Source organism: Clarias gariepinus, chromosome 15 (assembly GCF_024256425.1).
Source record: "Clarias gariepinus isolate MV-2021 ecotype Netherlands chromosome 15, CGAR_prim_01v2, whole genome shotgun sequence".
Lineage (NCBI taxonomy): Eukaryota > Metazoa > Chordata > Actinopteri > Siluriformes > Clariidae > Clarias > Clarias gariepinus.
The window spans coordinates 25,032,417-25,052,707 of record NC_071114.1 but is presented as its reverse complement, the minus strand read 5'-3'; the positions used below and the strand labels follow the sequence as shown (position 1 = coordinate 25,052,707).

The following is a 20,291-nucleotide window of genomic DNA, read 5'->3' as shown; positions in this document are numbered from 1 at the left end:
CTTGGTCAAAAAGTCACCACCTGGATTTAACAAAGCAAATAAATAAGAGCCTTCCAGTGGATAATTAATGCAGTGATTAATATGTATCGACTGACAACAAGAATGGACTGTGGAACAGTGGAAAATGTCACCTGGTTCGATTGTCTGGTCATGTGACCCTATTCCAGAGTGATAGGTGCATCAGGATAAGAAGAAAAGCGGACGAAGTGATGCACCCATCATGCCTAATGCCTACAAGCCAGTGGGAACAGTGTAATGATCTGGGGGATGCTTCTGTTGGTGATGTCTAGGTTCAGTAATGTTATGTGCCCAAAAATGAAGTAAGCTGGTGACCTGAATATATTGAATGACCAGATTGTTTGCTTGAATGGAATTTTTTTCCTTCCATGATGGCAAAGGCATATTCCAAGATGACGATGCCAGGATTCATGAGGCTCAAATTGAATAGGAGTGATTAACGGAGTATGAAACATAATTTTCAGACAAGGATTGGCCACCACAGATTTCAGACCTTAACCGATTGAGAATCTTTGGGATGTGCTGGAGAAGGCTTTGCACAATGGTCCAACTTTCACATCATCAAAGCAAGATCTTGAAGAAAAATGAAAATAATTGTTGCCATATCGCACAGTCTTATCAAAATGATGCCACTGTGAATGTATGCTGTAATTAAAGCAAAAGATGGTCCATCGAAATAAACATAAAATCATTAAAATGGTGAGGGTTTCGGTAAATAGATGCTTATTAAAGTGTATTGAAGGGGTATCCATAAATAAATATAAATATAAATAAATAAAAATAAAGGCTATATATGAATTGGATTTACAGAAGAATATACAGTATGTATATATTTAAATGAATATACAGTGTAAAGTGAGCAGAGATGGATAAATTAATTGACTGAATAAGTGTAGATATACAGATATGTCTAAATATAAGTATATGGGATACAGATATACAGAAACTATATATGGTAGAATTTACAGGATGTGCAATAATATGGAAATATATACGAATAAATATGAATACCTTGACAGCTGGAAGGGAATGCAGAGAGTATATCTATACACACATATATACATATATTAATATACATATATTAGTGTACTGTCAAGTGAATGTTATACAAGTGAATGTACAGGGAATATTTACAGAGATATTATACAGGGATGTTGGGTTATTAGTGATGATGATGCCGTACATGTAAAGGGGTTAGGTGGTTGGTGAAGTATTCAATAAGGTAACCACTGTGGGGTAAAAACTGTTTCTCATCCTGCTGCTCTTGGCTTTTAGGCATCTGAACCTTTTTCCAAAGGGAAGGAGAGAAAACTGTTTATGTGCAGGGTGAGAGGTGTCCTTCACAATGCTACGGGCCCTACGCAGACACCTTTTCTTGTACACCTCCTCAATACCATGAAGATGGGTACCAATGATGTGCTGGGCGGTTTTCACCACCCTTTGGATGGATTTACGGTCCGAAACAGAGCAGTTCCTGTACCAGACTGTAATGCAGCTGGTTAGGATGCTCTCTACTGCACAACGATAGAAATTGTTTATTATGTCCTTAGAAAGGTGATTCTTCCTCAGTAATCTCAGGAAGAAGAGACGCTGGGAAGCTTTCTTGAGGAGACTGGAGGTGTTAGTGAACCAGGTTAAGTCCTCAGAAATGTGTATCCCCAGGAACTTAAAGTTCGACTATTGTCCTGTTGATGTAGACAGGGGTGTGTGTGTGTGTTACCTCTTCTCCTTCTGAAGTCCACAATAAGCTCCTTGGTCTTACTGGTGTTCAGCAGCAGGTGATTGTCAGCAAACCACTCGGCCAAGTGCATTACCTCTGCCCTGTAGTTGGTCTCGTCATTGTCATTGATGAGGCCAATCACTGTTGTGTCATCAGCAAATTTAATTATGGTATTGGAACCATACATAGGACTGCAGTTATGCGTGTACAGTGAAAACAGGAAGGGGCTCAGTACATTGTCATGCATTTTAAGAAATAAAATAAAAGAAATGTTTAATAATAATAATAATAATAATAATAATATCGTACGTGATAAAGTGACCTGTATGTTTGATATCCTTTAACTATGAGTTTTAAAGTAACACTGCAGTTACACTGCTATTGACTGACTAAGTGCCCATTAATTGTTATTAGACTTAACTTTTGGCACAGGGTTAACCTACACTTAATGTACAAAAAGGTCAAAGGCAAGTTGAATTGCATGACACAGCATGGTCTCACATAGAGTTTGTATTACAAGTTGCAAAGTTCATGCATTTTGTGTTCAGTGTAAATAACTCATAAATAGGTCAATGCTTTCCAGGAATTAAGTAATCTATCATTTGTTGTATTTTTTTTTCTTAATGCCAAAAAAGCTTAGCAAAAGTGGACATAAACAAACTATAAAATATATTTCTGAATTCTACCTTTAATCTAAATGGGTACATTATGTTCAGGCTTTTTACCTGGAATAGTGATTCTCTAAAGGTTAGCTGTCCCCCATATCTCTTTGAATTCACAAAACGCGATAAGTAGGAGCTTGTCATATGGTAAGATCGTGAACTGTAGAATTATTTGTAAGTACCTGTCATTGTCCATTGCCTTACCATACTGAATTGTTGGCTTTTCTTTATCTTTACATAAGATACATTCTCTATCTTTACCAACGAATCTCGTCATAGCTTGCCTAAGCGCATTATTTTGCTAAGACCAGCTTTTTGTAGCCCTTAAAACCCAGAGCATTTTAACAATTTCTGTTTTGCTGTTGTTTTTTTTAATAAACATAAATAAATTAAAAAAAAATTTTTAGCACAACCTAGGCAATATGATGAACCGACTCTTTTTTAAATTTTAACCAACTATACAGACATGAACATTAAAAAAAAGTATATGGGTTGCATAGGCAAAGAAATAGCACAGATACATATGATGAGTTTTTCTGCTTGTGTTCGGTTGCTTCTATGACCAAAATAATAATAATAATGTAGCATTTTACCGACGGAAAGGATGTTGGAGAGACGAGTAAGCTTAATTGCTGCCCAATGCAATGGCTGGGAGTACTTTATTCTGCACACAGCATGTATTGCATGAGCAGCACATTCACACGAGAACCACATCCAATTTAGCCTTAGCATAAACCAGAGCATATTCAACAGGTCACACACACCTCCACACACAAACAGGGCTGAAGCCACTACCCCAAACACCCTTCCCCAACAGGGTGAACACATAGAAACCCTCGCAAGGCATGCTGGTCATCACCCGCCCACGCCACAATAATAATCATAATAATAATAATAATAATAATAATAATAATAATAATAAATGTTACAATTTTGAGAGTTCTATGTTTTTGCAACACCATTCCTATATTCCAGTAGTGGTAAAATTTACACGGTAAAAAAAAAAAAAACTTTTGCTTTACCTGACATATCAGAAAACCCAAATGCATAGTTTGATGTCTGAAGCCTCCTTGTTAACAAACACTTGCAAGGCTTCCATATAAGCACAGACATTTTTATCGTCATTAAGACTATCCTGTGTTGCCGAGACAGATCTGTGCCACTTGGGTTTTAAGGGTTTTGATATAAATTTTTACATCTCTTGCAGGTTATTTGTAGAAGTAAGTAAAAAACATCTACTATTACACCAGTGATTCTCAACCCTATTCTTGGAAGAGACTGTCTCCTACACGTTTAACGTTTATCCTGCTTTATCACACTCATTTCAATTTGGAAAAGATTGGTTATTAGATTAATTAGGTAATTAGATTACTTAAATCAGTTGCAGTAGAAGCTGAGAATGCGCACTAAAATGTGCACGGCAAGCTGTCGCCCAAATTCACAAAAAGTGATTAATCGAAACCTGTCATACGGTAAGATAGTGACTTGCCGCGATGTGTCTTAGCGCACTGTACAACTATTTGTAAATAACTCTCATTGTCCATGGTCTTACCATACTGAATCGTTGGCTTTTGTATTTCTGAAATACATCTACTATTACACAAATGGATCTCAACACTATTCTTGGAAGAGCCTCTCTTCTACACATTTAATGTCTTCCCTAGAAGACTGGTATTTAGCTGATTCATTACTGATTTAGTCTTTTCATGTGAAATCTAAATTGGCCACCAAGTCGTTCTGTCAATCAGTACCAGTGGGTTGGACCTGCGCTCCTATTGGCTGATCCTTTAACATCGATTAATTTCCCTGGATACCTGCTCCGTGGACCGCTGCTACAGCTAGCAACAACGTGCTAAGTCAAAAGTCATGGAAGATGTCGGACTAGTGTGAACTTCAGTTAGTTCTGCTCATTTTAGCAGATCAGATAGAGAGGGATAATTCGTTTAGATGATGTTTCTGAAATGCTTGGGATGATAATTGCTCATTAAGATGTTAGCATCAGCGACCACATTGTCGAAGGTTTAAGATCAATTCAGTGCCGTGTTCGTTTGGAATACGCCGAGGAAGAACTGTCTTCAAATGTTGGTCGTCCACGTCTTGAAATCCCCGCTGCAGCACTCAGGACTTTGGTGCTGTCCGGGATAACCATCATGTGCTAATACTCATGTTTGAATAAAGGATCAACCAATCAAACAGCTGGCTCCGCCCTATCGCTCTTGATTGACAGACAAAGTCATTCTGCTGAAAAGTCGCATTATGAAATAAATTTGAAATAAAAACAGCTGGAATTAAATAAAATGCCTCTGCAATAATTTCTGTTACTGGGAAAAATAATGACCATGAAATATTATTTCATAATAATAAGTAAATTTATATAGCTGAGAGCAATATATTTCACAATAATGTGTTCCATTATTTCACAATATCATTCTCATATTACATATCTGTGTCTTATTTATTCATTTATTCTCATTTATTCATGTGAGTTATTTATTTCATCATGTCCTATTTATTTATTTAATTTTGAACACTTTGGAGGTCCATATTTTTAGGACCAATACCATGTTTTGGCCGAATACAAAACGCTGTTCTGTTTCTGTGTGAGCCTTTTGGCTTTCCATAAGCTCAGCTCCGCCTCGCGCACACTTCAGCGCGTGGTGATGGTCAGCGTGAGAAACTCCGCGCGTCTCATGGCGAGGTGCAGGGACGAAGTAACTCTAGCTGTGTAACCTACTGTCGCTTGCTTGGTGGAAAAGTAGGTGGTTACTATTTTTTTTTTAAAGGAGGTCAGGTATTAATACGCTTCCAAAAAATGTAGTTCACTAGCCAAGTACTCCTCGAAAGCGGTAATGAGTAATGACGTCACTTGTGTACTGACCATGTAATACAATGTATATTAGCACAGAATGAGATATTTGATCGAACTCTTGGAGTTCACTGCATAAATGAACCAACGGCAATGTATATGTGTGTGTATGTATATATAATAATCATTATTATAAGCACTACATACATATATCATCATCATCATCCGCCTACTTACATAACACTTCCCTGTTAGTCCATTTATACCTGGTAGCACAGCAGTGAAAACATTCTTGATGATAAAATGTCTCGTTTTTTCATATGAACATTCATTTCCACATCTTTTGCTTCGAAATAGCCAGACCTTCTTGCAGTTTAATGTAGTTTTGAGAAATAGTTCCCCAGGGTCTCTAAAGGACTTTTTTTGGCTCTGACTTTTGACAAGTTCCTGGCTCTCATTTTCAGTCTAGTTTTAGAGGAGTTCTTTTGTTTTTGTTAAGCCACACAGTGACCTATGATACATTCAAGTATTAAAAACCATCGAACTTAAGGCATGAAGCGGTGAGAAACAGGTGCAGATGATCAGGCTGGTGATTTGTATACTGGTGATGCTGAATGCTGAGTGGGTGGAACAGATGAGAGGGGAAATGAGGTTGCTACTGAGATAAACAACCAATTTTTAAATTGTATCTTTAGGCACTTTGCGGCCTGTCACAGTAAAACATTTTTTCCCTTTTTTAAATGCACACTGATCAGCCATAACATTTACATTGATTATTAATAGTATACCAGTAAACGGGTGACAGGATCATGGCTCCAAAGGCTCAACCATGCCTGTGCCTCAACCAAATGCCAGCCTGTCCTGTCTTGTCTAATGCCACAGAAAAGCCAACACAACACAAATTGAAAAAAAAAGGAAATACTGGAGTGATAAAAGGCAAACACCCAGTGCACCACAGCTCACACTAGAGTCCCGCAGGCAACGAGCCAAGAACTGACGACTGTCCTCCAAATGTTATGTGGTAGGGATTGGAGAGTTGCACCACGAGATGTAATAATATTTATAAAAGCCCTTACGCGGGGCTTCTGAGCGGGTCAATGAAATAGGAGTTAGGGAGAGTGCTTATGACACCCACAGGAAGACCTTCCCATTTGGAGATAGCGTGGGATTATTAATTAAGAAAACAGAAAATAAACAGAGCTCTGCCGAACGGGTCTCTGAAAATTAAAAAAAAAAAAACTTATATCCTATCGGGGCGTTTACCCTTACCAAGGATTTATATGTGATTGGTGTTTGTTTTTGTGATTTGCACTTGCACTGCTACTGAGAGCGCATGCTGGACTGCTGGCCGGCCGCTCTCTCTCACTCCCAATCACGCCAACTTAAGCTTGATGATTTAAAGCTGGGTCTTTAGCTTTATCTTTGTCCTTGGCCCTGATACCTTTACTGATGTTATCTAATGACCAGGAACCTTAAATAGACACGCCGCCAGATGCGGCACATTCACGCTGATTGCTTCTGATGCAGCGTTACCTAGCTACCGCGTGTCTAGATGACCACGCCTCTACCTTTAGCAGCCTGCGGATCTGCTTGTTCTAAGTTGTTACAAGTCCAATCCATGGAGATCCCACCCCTCCAGAAGGATCTGTTGCCAACGTCCTGGTGCCAGACACAACAATACACCCCCAGAGGCCCTTAGGGGATACGCCTCTGTACAGTACAACCTTTTATTGACTGAGACTTTAAAAAAAAAACCTCTGTTCTCACTTGCAGATAGTTTCTCAGTGCTCCATATGTCCTCCCTCCATATGTCCACCCCTCCATAGTCCTCCCCTCCATACATTGTGTGATCTACTTAAATATGTATTACCTTGAGACAAGCAACTCAGGCAAGAAGCAAGGTTGTTGACCTGTCTATTTTAGGTAATAATGGTCAAAGTTACAAGATAAATGAAGACAAATCTCTGCACCAGCAAACCTCAGTACAGGCAGCTCACATCATGGACACAATCTTCTGTAGAAATGGTACAGAGACCCTGGAACCACTTAAAGCAGAAGTGATTGGTATGTGTGAAATCTTTTATTTAACATTTTTAATTTTTTATGCAACTGTAATATGTATATATTTATTATTATTGTTTTTATATTTTTTATTAATAGACAGACTGACTGTTTTATAATTACATATTTATGCAAACATAGAATTTTGACATACTCCATGAAAGATAAGTTTGTATATGCCTTTTCAAAGAATTGCTTTCTTAATTTTTACCATTTTAAAATAATAATCATGCCATCAAGCAAATTTCAACACACTAAACTAAAAATGTAGGGTTTTTATTGTCTTACAGATTTTTTCTGAATAAATAGTGTTGGATGTTGGTACATTAATTATGTTATGATTATGATTATGACAATGTCAAATGATGGTTTTCTGGAATTTAAGGTTTAATATAATTATATTGAATAATTTATATGGATCATATGTCAAAACAGTGCTAAATTTGGCTGAATTATAAAACGAAGAGTCGTTTGGGAAAAGGGACTCTTATTAAGCCAAATGATGTGATTCTTTGAAACGAGACAGAATTGCCATCACAAGTTCAGTGATTCTGTGTCTGAGGAACAATTGCTAAACTATAGAAAAAATAGGCGATTAATGGTAGTTTAAAAATATTCTTTGATACTGACAACCAAGAAGGCATTAAAATTAGGGTAACGCTCCCTTCATGTAATCTGCTGTAACTCATGAACCATATACTCCAAAATTCCAGACCATCTCAGCTTTCAAGCAACTTATAGGTTATATTGGGACCATTTAGCTTGTAGAAATGCTGTTATCCTGTCATAAAGCTGGATGAGAAGTTTACATCATCAAGAATATTATCGTTAGTCTTTCGGCTGATCCCAGCGACGGATTGCCACAGAAGACCATCCAATCCGCACAAGTTGGTTTTACGCCGGATGCCCTTCCTGACGTAACCGTACCATTTTATCCGGGCTTGGGTCTGGCACTGCATCCAGTGGCTGGGGTTTGGGCATTGGGTGGAAATCGAACCTTGGCCTTCCGCATGGTAGCTGAAAAACCTACCATCGACAAGTGCCCCATCATCAAGAATATTGTTAAGAATTTAAAATATAAAATGGCTTTCATTTCACACTGTTCTTGGTCACTGCAAAATTCCGTGTGTGTTGTGTAGTGTTAATATCTTAGTAAAAAGTATAAGGTCCATGCCCCCTCAAGGGGGAGCCAGAGATCACAGTGGTGTAAAAGTCTTTGGGAGGTTGTTGGAATCAGATTTGCACATGTTAAACTACATCATTATTACAAGCTTACAGCGTAATTCAAAGTGTGCATAGAAAACTATTTTAAAAACATCCATTTATTCTTTAGTTTCGTGTATAAGTTCTGGGCCTGGCTGGGCTGCTTCGAAGAGCTCAGGGTTTCTTAAACACAAGCAGGGGGGCTCCAAGAAATAAAAGGTTAGAAACCACTGTTGTAGACTAATATTTTGTATCCCTAAAGGATCAATCCCATCATGGCTTCAGGGAACACTTATACGCAACGGACCTGGCCTTTTCTCCATTGGAAAAACATCCTATAATCACTGGTTTGATGGAATGTCTCTTATTCACAGTTTCACTTTTAAGAACGGTAGGTCAAGTCCTCAAAATAAATTTGTTGTATTCTCGGGTGTCTACCACCACCATGTGGTTTAGTGCTGAAAGAAAATTATATGGCAACCTATTTCGGACGTACATTCTAATCATATATCCTCTTTTGCTCCAGGTGATGTGCATTACAGAAGCAAATTCCTTAAGAGTGATAGTTATGTAAAAAACATCACTGCCAATAGGATTGTGGTGTCAGAATTCGGGACGATGGTCTACCCTGATCCATGCAAGAATATATTCTCAAAGTAATTTATTTTTATTTTTATCATTTATCTTGCTGAGGAACGGATGAACTTGCCTTATTAGTGCTTCTCACTTTTTCAGAGCCTTCACCTACCTGCTCAACTCCATTCCAAATTTCACAGACAATAACATTGTGAACATTATAAGGTATGGAGAGGATTACTACGCGGCATCAGAAATAAACTATATTAACCAAATCAACCCAATGACTCTTGACACTATAGAGAGAGTAAGTGCAAGTATTATTCATTCATTTCTTGTTTGTTTTTTTCTCTAACATCAGATGATGTCTGGATGTAGTTTGTTTTTTGGACTGTTTCAGGTCAATTACAGGAACCATATTGCTGTGAACTTGGCAACGGCACACCCTCACTATGATGATGAAGGAAATACATACAACATGGGCACTGCTATCATGGCACTGAGCGGACCTAAATATGTTATTTTCAAGGTGCCTGCTCCTACATCAGATATGAAGGACAGCAAAAGTATGTTATTAACCAGCTCTTTAGATATTTGACTGGTCTTAAGGAATTTACTGTAGCCCATTTTCAGCTATTTATTTTTTTATTCTGAGTTCTATATTGACTGCTCAGACAGTAGATTTTGCTGTAAGGCAAATCACATCCTTATGATGATTTATTTATCTACTGTTGAGACTTGTGGGGCAGATGCTCCAAAAAAGTCACAGTCTGGATTTAAAAAAGCAGATACTTAGGATAATTATAAGTTTATAATTGCTGCCAGTGATTAATATATTTCAGCTGGCAGCAATTCTGATGCGACTTTTCACTTCTTAAACAACCATGTTTATTGAATTGATGTTAGTTTTTTATAAGGGTCATGGATCAGCATCTAGGTCAGGTCTAGGATCAGCAGCATTATGTGGCAGCACCCAAGACTCACCCAGGCCCAAAGGCCAATCCATCCAGTTCGATCCCACAAAAAGCCAATGTAGCACAAAGTGCCAAAACCGTCAATGCTGACCACGAAAGAAAGGCATCATAACTACCAGTGTGCCACAACCCATCCTGCACAGAGCCCAGCAGGCAAAGAGCCCAATTCTGCTGACCCGGTCTCCAAACTCCCCAAATCCCAATCTGAGTAATGCACCAGATAAACAAGTCCGATCCACTGAGGCCGCACCCACAGCAGCCAACATCTTAGAGCCAGACACCACAGCACACCCCCAGAGGTCTTGTGGAGTTGTGCTCCAAGCAGCCAGAGCTGGCCCGGTGGCACACGGGAAACCCAAATCCTAGGTGCTTTTAGTGATAATGCTTTTAATGTTGTGGCTGATTATTGTATATATTCTCTTGATTAATTAATTTATTTTTTATAGATAAAAGTCATGCACTGAAGAATCTGCAACAGGTTTGCTCCATTCCTTTTCGCTCAAAACTCCATCCAAGCTACTACCACAGCTTTGGGATGACAGAAAATTACATCATCTTTGTTGAGCAGCCCTTTAAGCTGGACATTGTCCGACTGGCCACAGCTTACTTCAGAGGAGACACCTGGAGCAAATGCATCGGTTACGACCAAGATGATGTTGTAAGCAAATCTTTTGTTTTTTTGAGTCCTTATTTAGGTCTGCTTACAACGGTTATCATGATCCTATGATACAGTGTCTTGAACGAGCGTAAATAAAAAAATTATCCGCACTCTGGCTGTAGAATACAGTTTTTTAAATCTTGCCCCAGATTAAAATCAAATTGAGGTCTGGTGTTTTACAATATTCTGGCTATTGGGTTGGAATCTCTCCAGTGTAGTTTTAGCAGACTGGAACAGATTTGTCTGAAGAATTACAATGTATTTGGATCTCTTCACTCTGACTCTAAACTCTTTCATCCTGCTGATAAAAAGCAGCAAGGCTAAAAAGAAAACAAAAAGGGGAACGATTATCACACAAAAAAAAGTTATTTCAATATTAGACATATTACATAAATCAAATGAGAAAATTCCCAGTCAAGTCACTGTCTTCCACATTGTAACAATACTGAATCTTTAAACCTTTACTGTGGTTCTATTGGTTCTATACACCATCGGTTGTGTTTGCTTCCTCACAGACTCTGTTCCACCTAATCAACAAGAATACAGGGGTGGCAGTGAACACTACGTTCTACGGAGACGGGTTTATATTTTTCCATCACATCAATGCCTACGAGGAGGACGGTCATGTAGTGTTTGACCTCATCTCATATAAGGACAGCAGTGTTTATGACCTATTCTACATAGACTCCATGAAGCTGGAGACACAGAAATTCACTGAGATGAGTAAGGTGTTTTCTCCGCCAGTCTGCAAGCGATTTGTCATCCCTGTCAATGCAGACCTCAAGGTAAGTGTCATCCGTAATGTGATGGCTAATTTGTTAATAAATCTTGTTAAAGTGTTTTTTTTGTATATTGGCATTACAGGGATCTTCGTTGGGCACGAACCTAGTGAGCTTAGAGGACACATCAGCTACAGCAGTGTTGCAGAAAGATGGTTCCTTGTACTGCACTCCAGAAACACTGATTGATGGTTAGAAACTCATTTTTTTTAATTATTATTATTTGTTTGGATTTTCTCCCTAATTTAGTCGTGGCCAATTTCTCACCGTCACTAGGGGGCTCCCACATTAAGGCTACTACTACCATTCGCGTTAAGCGTTAATTCTGAAGTACACTATGTGGACAAAAGTATTTGGCCAAACCTGTTAATTATTGAATTCAGGCCTGTTATGCTTCAGCATACCGAGACATCTTGGACAATGCTATGCTTCTAACTTTGAGGCAACAGTTTGGTGAAGCCCAATTTCTATTCCAAAATGACTGAGCCCCTGTGCACAAAGTGAGGACTATGACCCTGACCTGACCACAACTCCATCGAGCCTGCCCTTATAAATGCTCTGCAGAATTTATGGACACAAATTCCAACGGAAACACTCCAAAATGTTGTGGACAGCCTTCCAAGAAGAGAGGAATCTGTTATAGCTGCAAAAGAGGGGCAAACTCCCTATTGAAGTACAGTACTGTGCAAAAGTCTTAAGCACCATATTATATGCCGTACCAAGTTTGTTATATATGTTTATCATGTCTGCATAATTATGTACCAGAATGCTCAGTAAAACAGCTGTTTTCTTATAGAACTGCTCAAATCTGTGTCTAAAACTCCTGATTTTAAGCAATGACTTTTTTCTCCAAATATTGACTGTTTATTTTATTAATCTTTATTGCTTTTTATAGAAGTTTTTTTTTATGCAGAAATGTTTTCAAAAGCATATTTTTCTTATGCCATATTTTTGTATATGCTCAAGACTTTTGCACAGTACTGTAAGTGAAATAGCTGTTAGGTTTTACTGAGTTGCTGAGTTCTTATGGTAACTTTGTCACACTCGCTCCTTTCTATTTTTCTACAAATCCCAGGAGCGTACTTTAGGTTTTTTGTTTTAATCTGAAAACTGGTCTGTCTTGTACTATATTTATTTATTTTTACAGCCATGCATATATTCTTCTGTAATGTTATTTATTCATTAATTTTTAAGTTATATATGGAAATACTGAATGATTTTGTACATAATTATGCAGACATGACAAATATACAGTATATATAGCAATATTTGTACATATTGTGGCGTGGGCGGGGTTTCGGTTGGGAACCATCATGCTTTGCGGGAGGGTTGTTATGTTGTCACCCTGTGGGGGAAAGGTGTTTGGATTAGTGGCTTCGGCCAGGGTGTGTGTGTGTGGGTCAGAAGTGTGTCTTGTTGAGTGTGTGTGACCTGTTGAATGTGCTGTTTATGTCATCTTGGTGTAGTGCTGAATAAAATACTCCCAGCCATTTGCATTGGGCAGCAAGGAAGCTCACTCGTCTCTCCACGTTCATTGGTAGCTGTGAAAAACGCTACAATTGGTGTCAGAAGTGGGATGGAGAGTAGCGGGTTAGAGCGCACCCCGGAGGAAATCCAGAGAATTCAAGTAGGCCGCCGAGTAGCAGAGCAGCTGAGGAGGAAGAAGACCCTCCCTGACGGGGCCAGTGCGGGCAAAGAGCGGCGACCGGAGCGGAGCGGCGCGTTCCAGGTTCCGGCACTGGACCTCGGAGGGGATTCCTCCAGTGACGCAGCGCCGGCACCGGAGCAAGCTACAGCTCCGTGCCCCGTCCGCCAGCGAAGCGACCTGCAGCTGCGCCTGCCGGCCTACAACGGCGCCGTTGATCCCCACGCGTTCCTCGCCCAGGTAGAGCTAGCCGCCGACTTCGCGGGCTGGTCCCCGGCGGAAACAGCCGTCCGGGTGGCTCTCTCGTTGGGGAATCCGGCCGTGGCGGCTTCGCGAGCACATCCGGTTAGCGGCACCGGCTTCCCTGGCTGAGGCGCTGCGCGAGGCTGAGCGCGCCGAACCCATCATGGCAGAACGCAGGGACCGCCGGATTACCGCTGCAATGTTCTCAGGCCTGAGGACAACGTACCCCAGCAGCCGTTAAACTAGCTTCAGGGGGCGCCGAGGGGAAGCCGCCTCCCACAGCCTTCTTTGTTTCCCCAACTACCGGGTTCAACCTCCGGTCAGGACGTGCAGGAAATCGCGGGGGGGTCTACGTTAACTGTGGCCTAGACAACGTTTCGCTACGGGCGCTCGTGGACACCGGCTCCACAGTTTCGCTGTTGCGCTGGGGAGTACTAGGACAAGGCGATCGCGGTTGTATGCTGCCGGCCCCAGCCGTGAGCATTCGCACCGTGTCTGGGAGCTATCTGGAGATACGGGCCTGTCGCACAGTGCGAATACAAGTAGGTGCAATCATTCTTTTTCATCCATTCTTGGTGGCCGACATTGAGGATGATTGTATCTTGGGATTGGATATTTTGGAAAGGTGGGGTTCAGTACTTAATCTCGATGACGGAACGTTGCGTGGTAGCTTCAAGTTAGCCGGGTTGCTAGTGCCCAAAGCGCAGCCGGACATGTTAGTGGAGCACACCAGGGGGGCGGAACTTCCGGCGGGCGCACCATGTAAACATCCGGTAGCAGACCAAACGAGAATAATGGCCGAGCTTATGCAGCGTAGCAGCATAGGGCTCAGTCAGACACAGGCCAACACCGTGAAATCCCTGCTACACGAGTTCGCGGACATTTTCGCGGTTGATGAGCGCTAGTGCACACATACCAATTTGGTGCAGCACACGGGTAACGCAGCTCCTGTTCGGTTACATCTGAGACGTCTTCCCTTAGCTAAACGAGCTATCGCCGAACAAAAGCTACGTGAGATGGCCGACTCGGGCGTCATAGAGCCAGCGTCCGGACCGTGGTCTTCACTGGTTGTGTTGGTGTGCAAAAAGGACGAATCGTGGCGGTTTTGTGTCGATTACCGGCGGTTAAACGAGGTGACGCGCAAAGATTCCTATCCGTTGCCGCGTATAGATGATGCGCTGGAACACGTTGCGGGCTCGGCCTGGTTTAGCTCGTTAGATCTGCGAAGCGGGTACTGGCAAGTAGAGCTCGCCCCAGAAGCGCGACCTAAAACCGCGTTCTCAATCGGGCAGGGGCTATGGCAATTCCGGCGCATGCCGTTCGGCCTGTGTAACGCTCCAGCTACGTTCGAACGGCTGATGGAGAAGGTGTTAGCCGATATTACTCGCAACCGTTGTGTTGTTTACCTGGACGATTTACTGGTGCACGGCAGGGAGTTTGAGGTCGCTCTAGCTAACCTACGGGAAGTATTTTTGGCTATCCGGCGGGCGAATTTGCGACTCAACCCTAAAAAGTGTCAGCTGTTGTGGCGAGAGACCGGTTTCCTAGGACATATAATTAGTGCTAGAGGGATTGCCACCGATCCAGCAAAAATTGCAGCGGTACAGAATTGGCCTAAACCGCTAAATGTGTCCCAGCTACGCACCGTTCCGCTGGGACAGGGTGCACGCGCGTGCTTTCACTCGGTTACGGGAAGCTCTGGTCACGTCGCCCGTTCTCGGATACCCTGACGCGTCTCGTATGTTTATCCTCGACACGGACGCGAGCGATGTAGGCCTGGGGGCTGTCCTGTCTCAGGTGTCCGAGGGTAAAGAGCGTGTTATCGCCTACTTAAGCCGCGCATTGTCTGGACCGGAGAAAAATTACTGCGTCACGCGGCGCGAGCTGTTAGCGGTCGTCGCGGCCCTAAAACATTTTAGGCCGTATTTATACGGGCAATCCTTCTCGCTGCAGACCGATCACGCTTCGCTGGTGTGGCTACTTAGTTTTAAAGAGCCAGAGGGGCAGTTGGCGCGCTGGTTAGAGCAGTTGCAGGACTACGACTTTACCGTCCAGCACCGAGCGGGAAAACTGCATGGTAACGCTGACGCTTTATCCCGCCGGCCGTGTAGCAAAGAGCGTTGTCGGCACTGCGAGCGGGTTGAAGAGCGTGTGGGTGGTCGCGACATCGAACACTCCCCGACCCCCGTGAATCGGAACATTCTCCCTGCGCAATCCTCCGGAGCCTCCGTTGGTAATCCGCCGTCCGAGCCGGCGTGCAGCCGAGTTACCGCGTCGCCTAAAGCATCGCCTGTAGTCGTTCCGCCTGTGCCACAGATGGACCGTGATCAGCTCATTGCCGAGCAGGAAAAGGATCCGGCGCTGCAGCGGGTACTGGGTTGGGTTAACGCGGGCCAGAGACCGGATTATGCCGCGGTTGCTCACTTGGGACAAGAGGAAAAAGCTCTCCACTCGCAGTTTAATCAACTAGCGTTGCGGGGGGGTTTATTCTACCGCCACTGGGAACGGCCGTGTGGCGCTGGCGAATCTTTTCAGCTGCTGGTGCCGCGGACTCTGCGGGCACGAGTGTTAGGAATGGTTCACGGGCATGCGGGTGCGGGACACTTCGGAGTCACTAAAACGCTGCAGCGGTTGCGCGCCCGCTTCTACTGGCCGGGCTGTCACACTGATAGTGAACTCTTTGTTCACAGATGCGACGTCTGCACGGCAAAGAAGGGCCCTACCCAGCGCTCGCGAGCACCTTTGCAAGACTTTCGGGTGGGGGCACCCATGGAGCGTATGGGCGTGGACATTCTTGGGCCTTTTCCCATCTCCGATCGCGGTAACCGGTATGTGCTGGTAGCCATGGATTATTTCACCAAGTGGCCGGAGGCGTTTGCTGTTCCTGACCAGAGCGCTTCCACCACGGCTCGAGTGTTGGTGGATGAGGTGTTCAGTCGATTCGGCGCCCCGGAGCAGTTGCACAGCGACCAGGGGCGTAACTTTGAGGCGGAGGTATTCACGGCGGTGTGTGAGCGCCTCGGGGTGAAAAAGACCCGCACCACGCCCCTTCATCCGCAAAGTGACGGCCTCGTGGAACGCTTTAATCGAACGCTCACCACCCAACTCGCCGTGCTTACCAGCGACCGGCAAAAGGACTGGGACGAACATTTGCCTCTCGTGCTTTGGGCTTATCGCACAGCGGTGCAGGAGTCCTCACAGCTGACGCCAGCTGCGTTAATGTTCGGTCGCGAGTTGCGCACGCCCGTGGACCTTGTGTTCGGGCCTTCTCCACAAGAGGATTTACCCGCGAAGCCGGGGATGGATTACTTTTGTTCTTTAAAAGACAAACTGTTCCGTGTCCACGAGCTGCCGCGTAGACACTTGGCGAACGCCGGGGTGAAGCAGCGCCGCTTGTATGATACTCACAGCCGGGGGCGAGACTTTGCTATTGGGGAGCAGGTTTGGGTGTATTCCCCCGGAAGAAAAAGGGGGCTCTCGCCTAAGCTTATGTCGCACTGGGTGGGCCCCTGCACGGTCATTGCTCAGCTCTCCGACGTAGTCTACCGGGTGCGGTTGACGGGGCGGTCGCGATTGGTCGTGCTCCACCGGGACCGGCTCGCTCCCTACCAGCCCCACGCCAGCGAAACATCGAGCTCTGTGGAGGCCGGTCCGCCTCAGGAAGAGGGCGGCGCCCCTCCTTCCCCCGCAAAAAGACTCCGGCGTTCACAACGCCAGTGCCGACCACCATCACGCCTGCTAGACTGAGTTCGCCATGGTGACCGGGGACGGTCACAGCTCGGGTGGGGGCAATGTGGCGTGGGCGGGGTTTCGGTTGGAAACCATCATGCTTTGCGGGAGGGGTTGTTATGTTGTCACCCTGTGGGGGAAAGGTGTTTGGGTTAGTGGCTTCGGCCAGGGTGTGTGTGTGTGGGTCAGAAGTGTGTCTTGTTGAGTGTGTGTGACCTGTTGAATGTGCCGTTTATGTCATCTTGGTGTAGTGCTGAATAAAATACTCCCAGCCATTTGCATTGGGCAGCAAGGAAGCTCACTCGTCTCTCCACGTTCATTGGTAGCTGTGAAAAACGCTACAATATTATACAAATATTATAATACCAAAGACTTTTGCACAGTACTGTATATGTATTTGGATACATTGTCATTGCAGGTTTGGCCAAATTCGTTTGTTCTTATAGTTTATATTACTATGTGGCTATATTTGGATGTCAGATGTACAGTGCAGTGTGTCTGACTTCCCTACAGGTTTAGAGTTACCTGCAATCAACTACAAATACAATGGAGAGAAGTACAGATATTTCTATGGATCGATGATGGAATGGTCACCACAAGCAAATAAGGTAATACACACTTCACTTCTGCACCTTATAACTCAAAGGTTTTAAATCTGACATTAATTTTCCATTCAGCTTCATTCTGTGTTGAATCAAAAACAAAATATTATTATTCATGAATATTATTCAATTTTATTCAATTTTATTTGTATAGCGCTTTTAACAATTAACATTGTAGCAAAGCAGCTTTACACAATCAAAAGAATTATCTAATTTCAACTTTGAAATAATACATAAAAAAGAAACAGAAAAAACAGTCTGCTTCCTATTTATAACTTTAAAGAACATTTTATTTTAAAAGTATATTAATTTCAACTAAAAATTTGTATTTAGTTACATTACTAATATTCATAAAAGTAACTTATTGATATAAATATTGATATAAACTTTGCAGATTGCAAAAGTGGATCTGGATTCCAAAACACATCTAGAATGGACGGAAGAGGATTGCTACCCGTCTGAACCAAAGTTTGTGGCATCACCAGGTGCTGTGGATGAGGACGATGGTAAACACCTTGTGCGAACACACCTTATAAAGTAAATACAAATGAATTCCAGTTCTTACTGAGTAATAAGGGTGATTTGATTTCTCTTCAGGTGTTATTTTGACATCTGTTCTCTCCATCAACCCCAAAAAGTCACCTTTCTTGTTGGTGCTGGATGCGAAAACGTTCAAGGAGATTGCCCGAGCTTCAGTTAACGCACCAATTCACATGGACCTGCATGGAGTTTTTATCCCTCAGGAACCTGAACTAAAATAAAATCAAATATTATTTCTGGACAAAAATATTCCTTAAATCATGCTGCTTACTTTATGTCACAGATCACTGATTTATTTTGCACAAGAAAAACACTTTTTAAATATTAATTACTTTTTATTATTTTGATTGTTGGTTAGAATTTTTATTTACATTAACATTGTAATTTATGATTTTAAGTGTAAAAAAAAATTATTTAAGCACATTTTCAGATTTGTTCATTAAAAAGATGAGCTTTAATATCTTTCCTGCAAAAGTTATTCTGTTTCCTGAACTTGTGTGTTTGTATATTTATGTGTTAGCCTTAAATAACAGAGTTTTAATTGCATAAAGAACAGAGAAACACCAAAACCTTCTGACCAAGGTAAAAGTAACCAGTAACTATCTAAAAAATATAGTTGAGTATCCCTAAGTTGTCAGCAGTTTGACACTGGAGTATAATAGAGACAAAAATATCAAGCATCTGAGTGGTTAACTTGAAGGGACTGTAAATATAATAAAAAGAGAAAATAAAATGTAAAGTACAAGCCACTCTATTTTAAGAATCAGATGTTCTTGTATTTTAATGTAGTCTTAAGGAATATTTCTCAAGGATTCCTGAATTACTTCTTTGGCACTCATTTTTTGGAATGTTTTTGGCTCTTATTTTCAGTCCAGTCCCTGTACCTGACCATTTTTAGAGGAATGTTTCTTGTTCGGTAAGCCACACGGTGATGAATTGATAAATCAATCAAGCATTAAAAAAAAAAAAAATCTAACTTAAAGCACGAGCCAGAGAGAAACCAGTGCAGATGATTACAGATGATCAGGTCAGTGATTAGTATACTGGTGATGCTGAATGGTGTGTATTTGGAACAGTACTTTTTTAGTACTCATCAAAAGCTAGCATCTCAAACATATAATTATGTAGTCAAATAAAGATGCTCGGCTTATCAGATTTATTTTTATCCTAAAATTTTCATGTTAAGACCAGTGGCATTCGCACAAAACTGCTGAGTGTAAAATGAAAGTATTTGGTGACCCTTTGCAACTTTTTTTTGACATGAGCTTGTATTCCCAAGTCATGGATACATTTCTGAGTCATTCTTCAACTCTACATATGCAGTTACACTAGGAAAATAATCATTATAATTAATGGTCAATATATATCAAAATAAAAATTACTTTAAATAATATGTAAACTTGTTCAGACTGACACTAAGATTTAATAAATTATAATTTAATAAATAATTTATTTTTTATAAATTTTTATGAGTTATACATTTTCATGATACATTTTCATGATCAACTGCCCTGCCTTTACAATTGGCTCACATTTCACACGAAGTCAAGCGCTAACCAATCACAATGCAGGAAGTGAGATTAGTATAAATTTATGGCAAGTATAAGAAACCCAACCTATCATAAACTTGCTAAAAGATTATCAATAGTTTTATTTTTTTTATTGGTTCTGATGGGTTTTCTCTGGATGCTCCAGTTTCCTCACAGAATCCAATAACATGCAGATTAGATAGGTCTAATTAGTGTTTTCAGATTGCCAGTAGTGAGTGTGTGTGTGTGTGTGTGTGCTTATTAGCTGCAGTGGACTGGCACTCTGCCCTGATTCCCGTGGAATTGCCACTTTAACAATAAATGAAAGAAACCACATGATTTTTTTGAGCACCTTGTATAGCTTTACATGTAAATCTCAGTTTTTCTTTTACATTAGTTGTTCTTCTAATGTAAATCTCAGTTTTTCATCTAAATAATTTAGCACCAGTTTTGTCTTTTTTTTTTTAAATAGAAAACTCAAATCTAGAGGGCATGTAGAGGACAAGATTAGGGCCACTATTAAAAAAATGGTGAATGGCAAAAAAA

The 20,291-nt window shown here is 41.8% G+C and overlaps 1 protein-coding gene across 2 annotated transcripts; it reads left to right on the top strand.

Annotated features, from left to right (window-relative positions):
* The first annotated feature begins 5,024 nt into the window (after nucleotides 1-5,024).
* Nucleotides 5,025-18,667, top strand: bco1l (beta-carotene oxygenase 1, like). Of its 2 annotated transcripts, XM_053513877.1 has the most exons (12): nucleotides 5,025-5,155; nucleotides 7,130-7,270; nucleotides 8,733-8,861; nucleotides 8,997-9,126; nucleotides 9,206-9,353; nucleotides 9,447-9,612; nucleotides 10,467-10,678; nucleotides 11,194-11,463; nucleotides 11,543-11,648; nucleotides 17,588-17,682; nucleotides 18,071-18,182; nucleotides 18,274-18,667. In XM_053513877.1, the coding sequence occupies exons 2-12, from the start codon at nucleotides 7,207-7,209 to the stop codon at nucleotides 18,435-18,437; spliced, it is 1,596 nt and encodes a 531-aa protein (XP_053369852.1). In that variant the 5' UTR covers nucleotides 5,025-5,155; nucleotides 7,130-7,206; the 3' UTR covers nucleotides 18,438-18,667. The 2 variants fall into 2 exon arrangements, with proteins under 2 accessions (XP_053369852.1, XP_053369851.1); XM_053513876.1 differs by having other exon boundaries at nucleotides 5,058-7,270.
* Nucleotides 18,668-20,291: the final 1,624 nt, after the last annotated feature.

Coding starts and splice junctions, on each gene's coding strand:
- bco1l (XM_053513877.1), top strand. CDS start 7,207: ATGGACACAATCTTCTGTAGAAATGGTACAGAGACCCTGGAACCACTT. Junction 7,271..8,732: donor ACTTAAAGCAGAAGTGATTG/GTATGTGTGAAA, acceptor GTATCCCTAAAG/GATCAATCCCATCATGGCTT. Junction 10,679..11,193: donor GTTACGACCAAGATGATGTT/GTAAGCAAATCT, acceptor GCTTCCTCACAG/ACTCTGTTCCACCTAATCAA.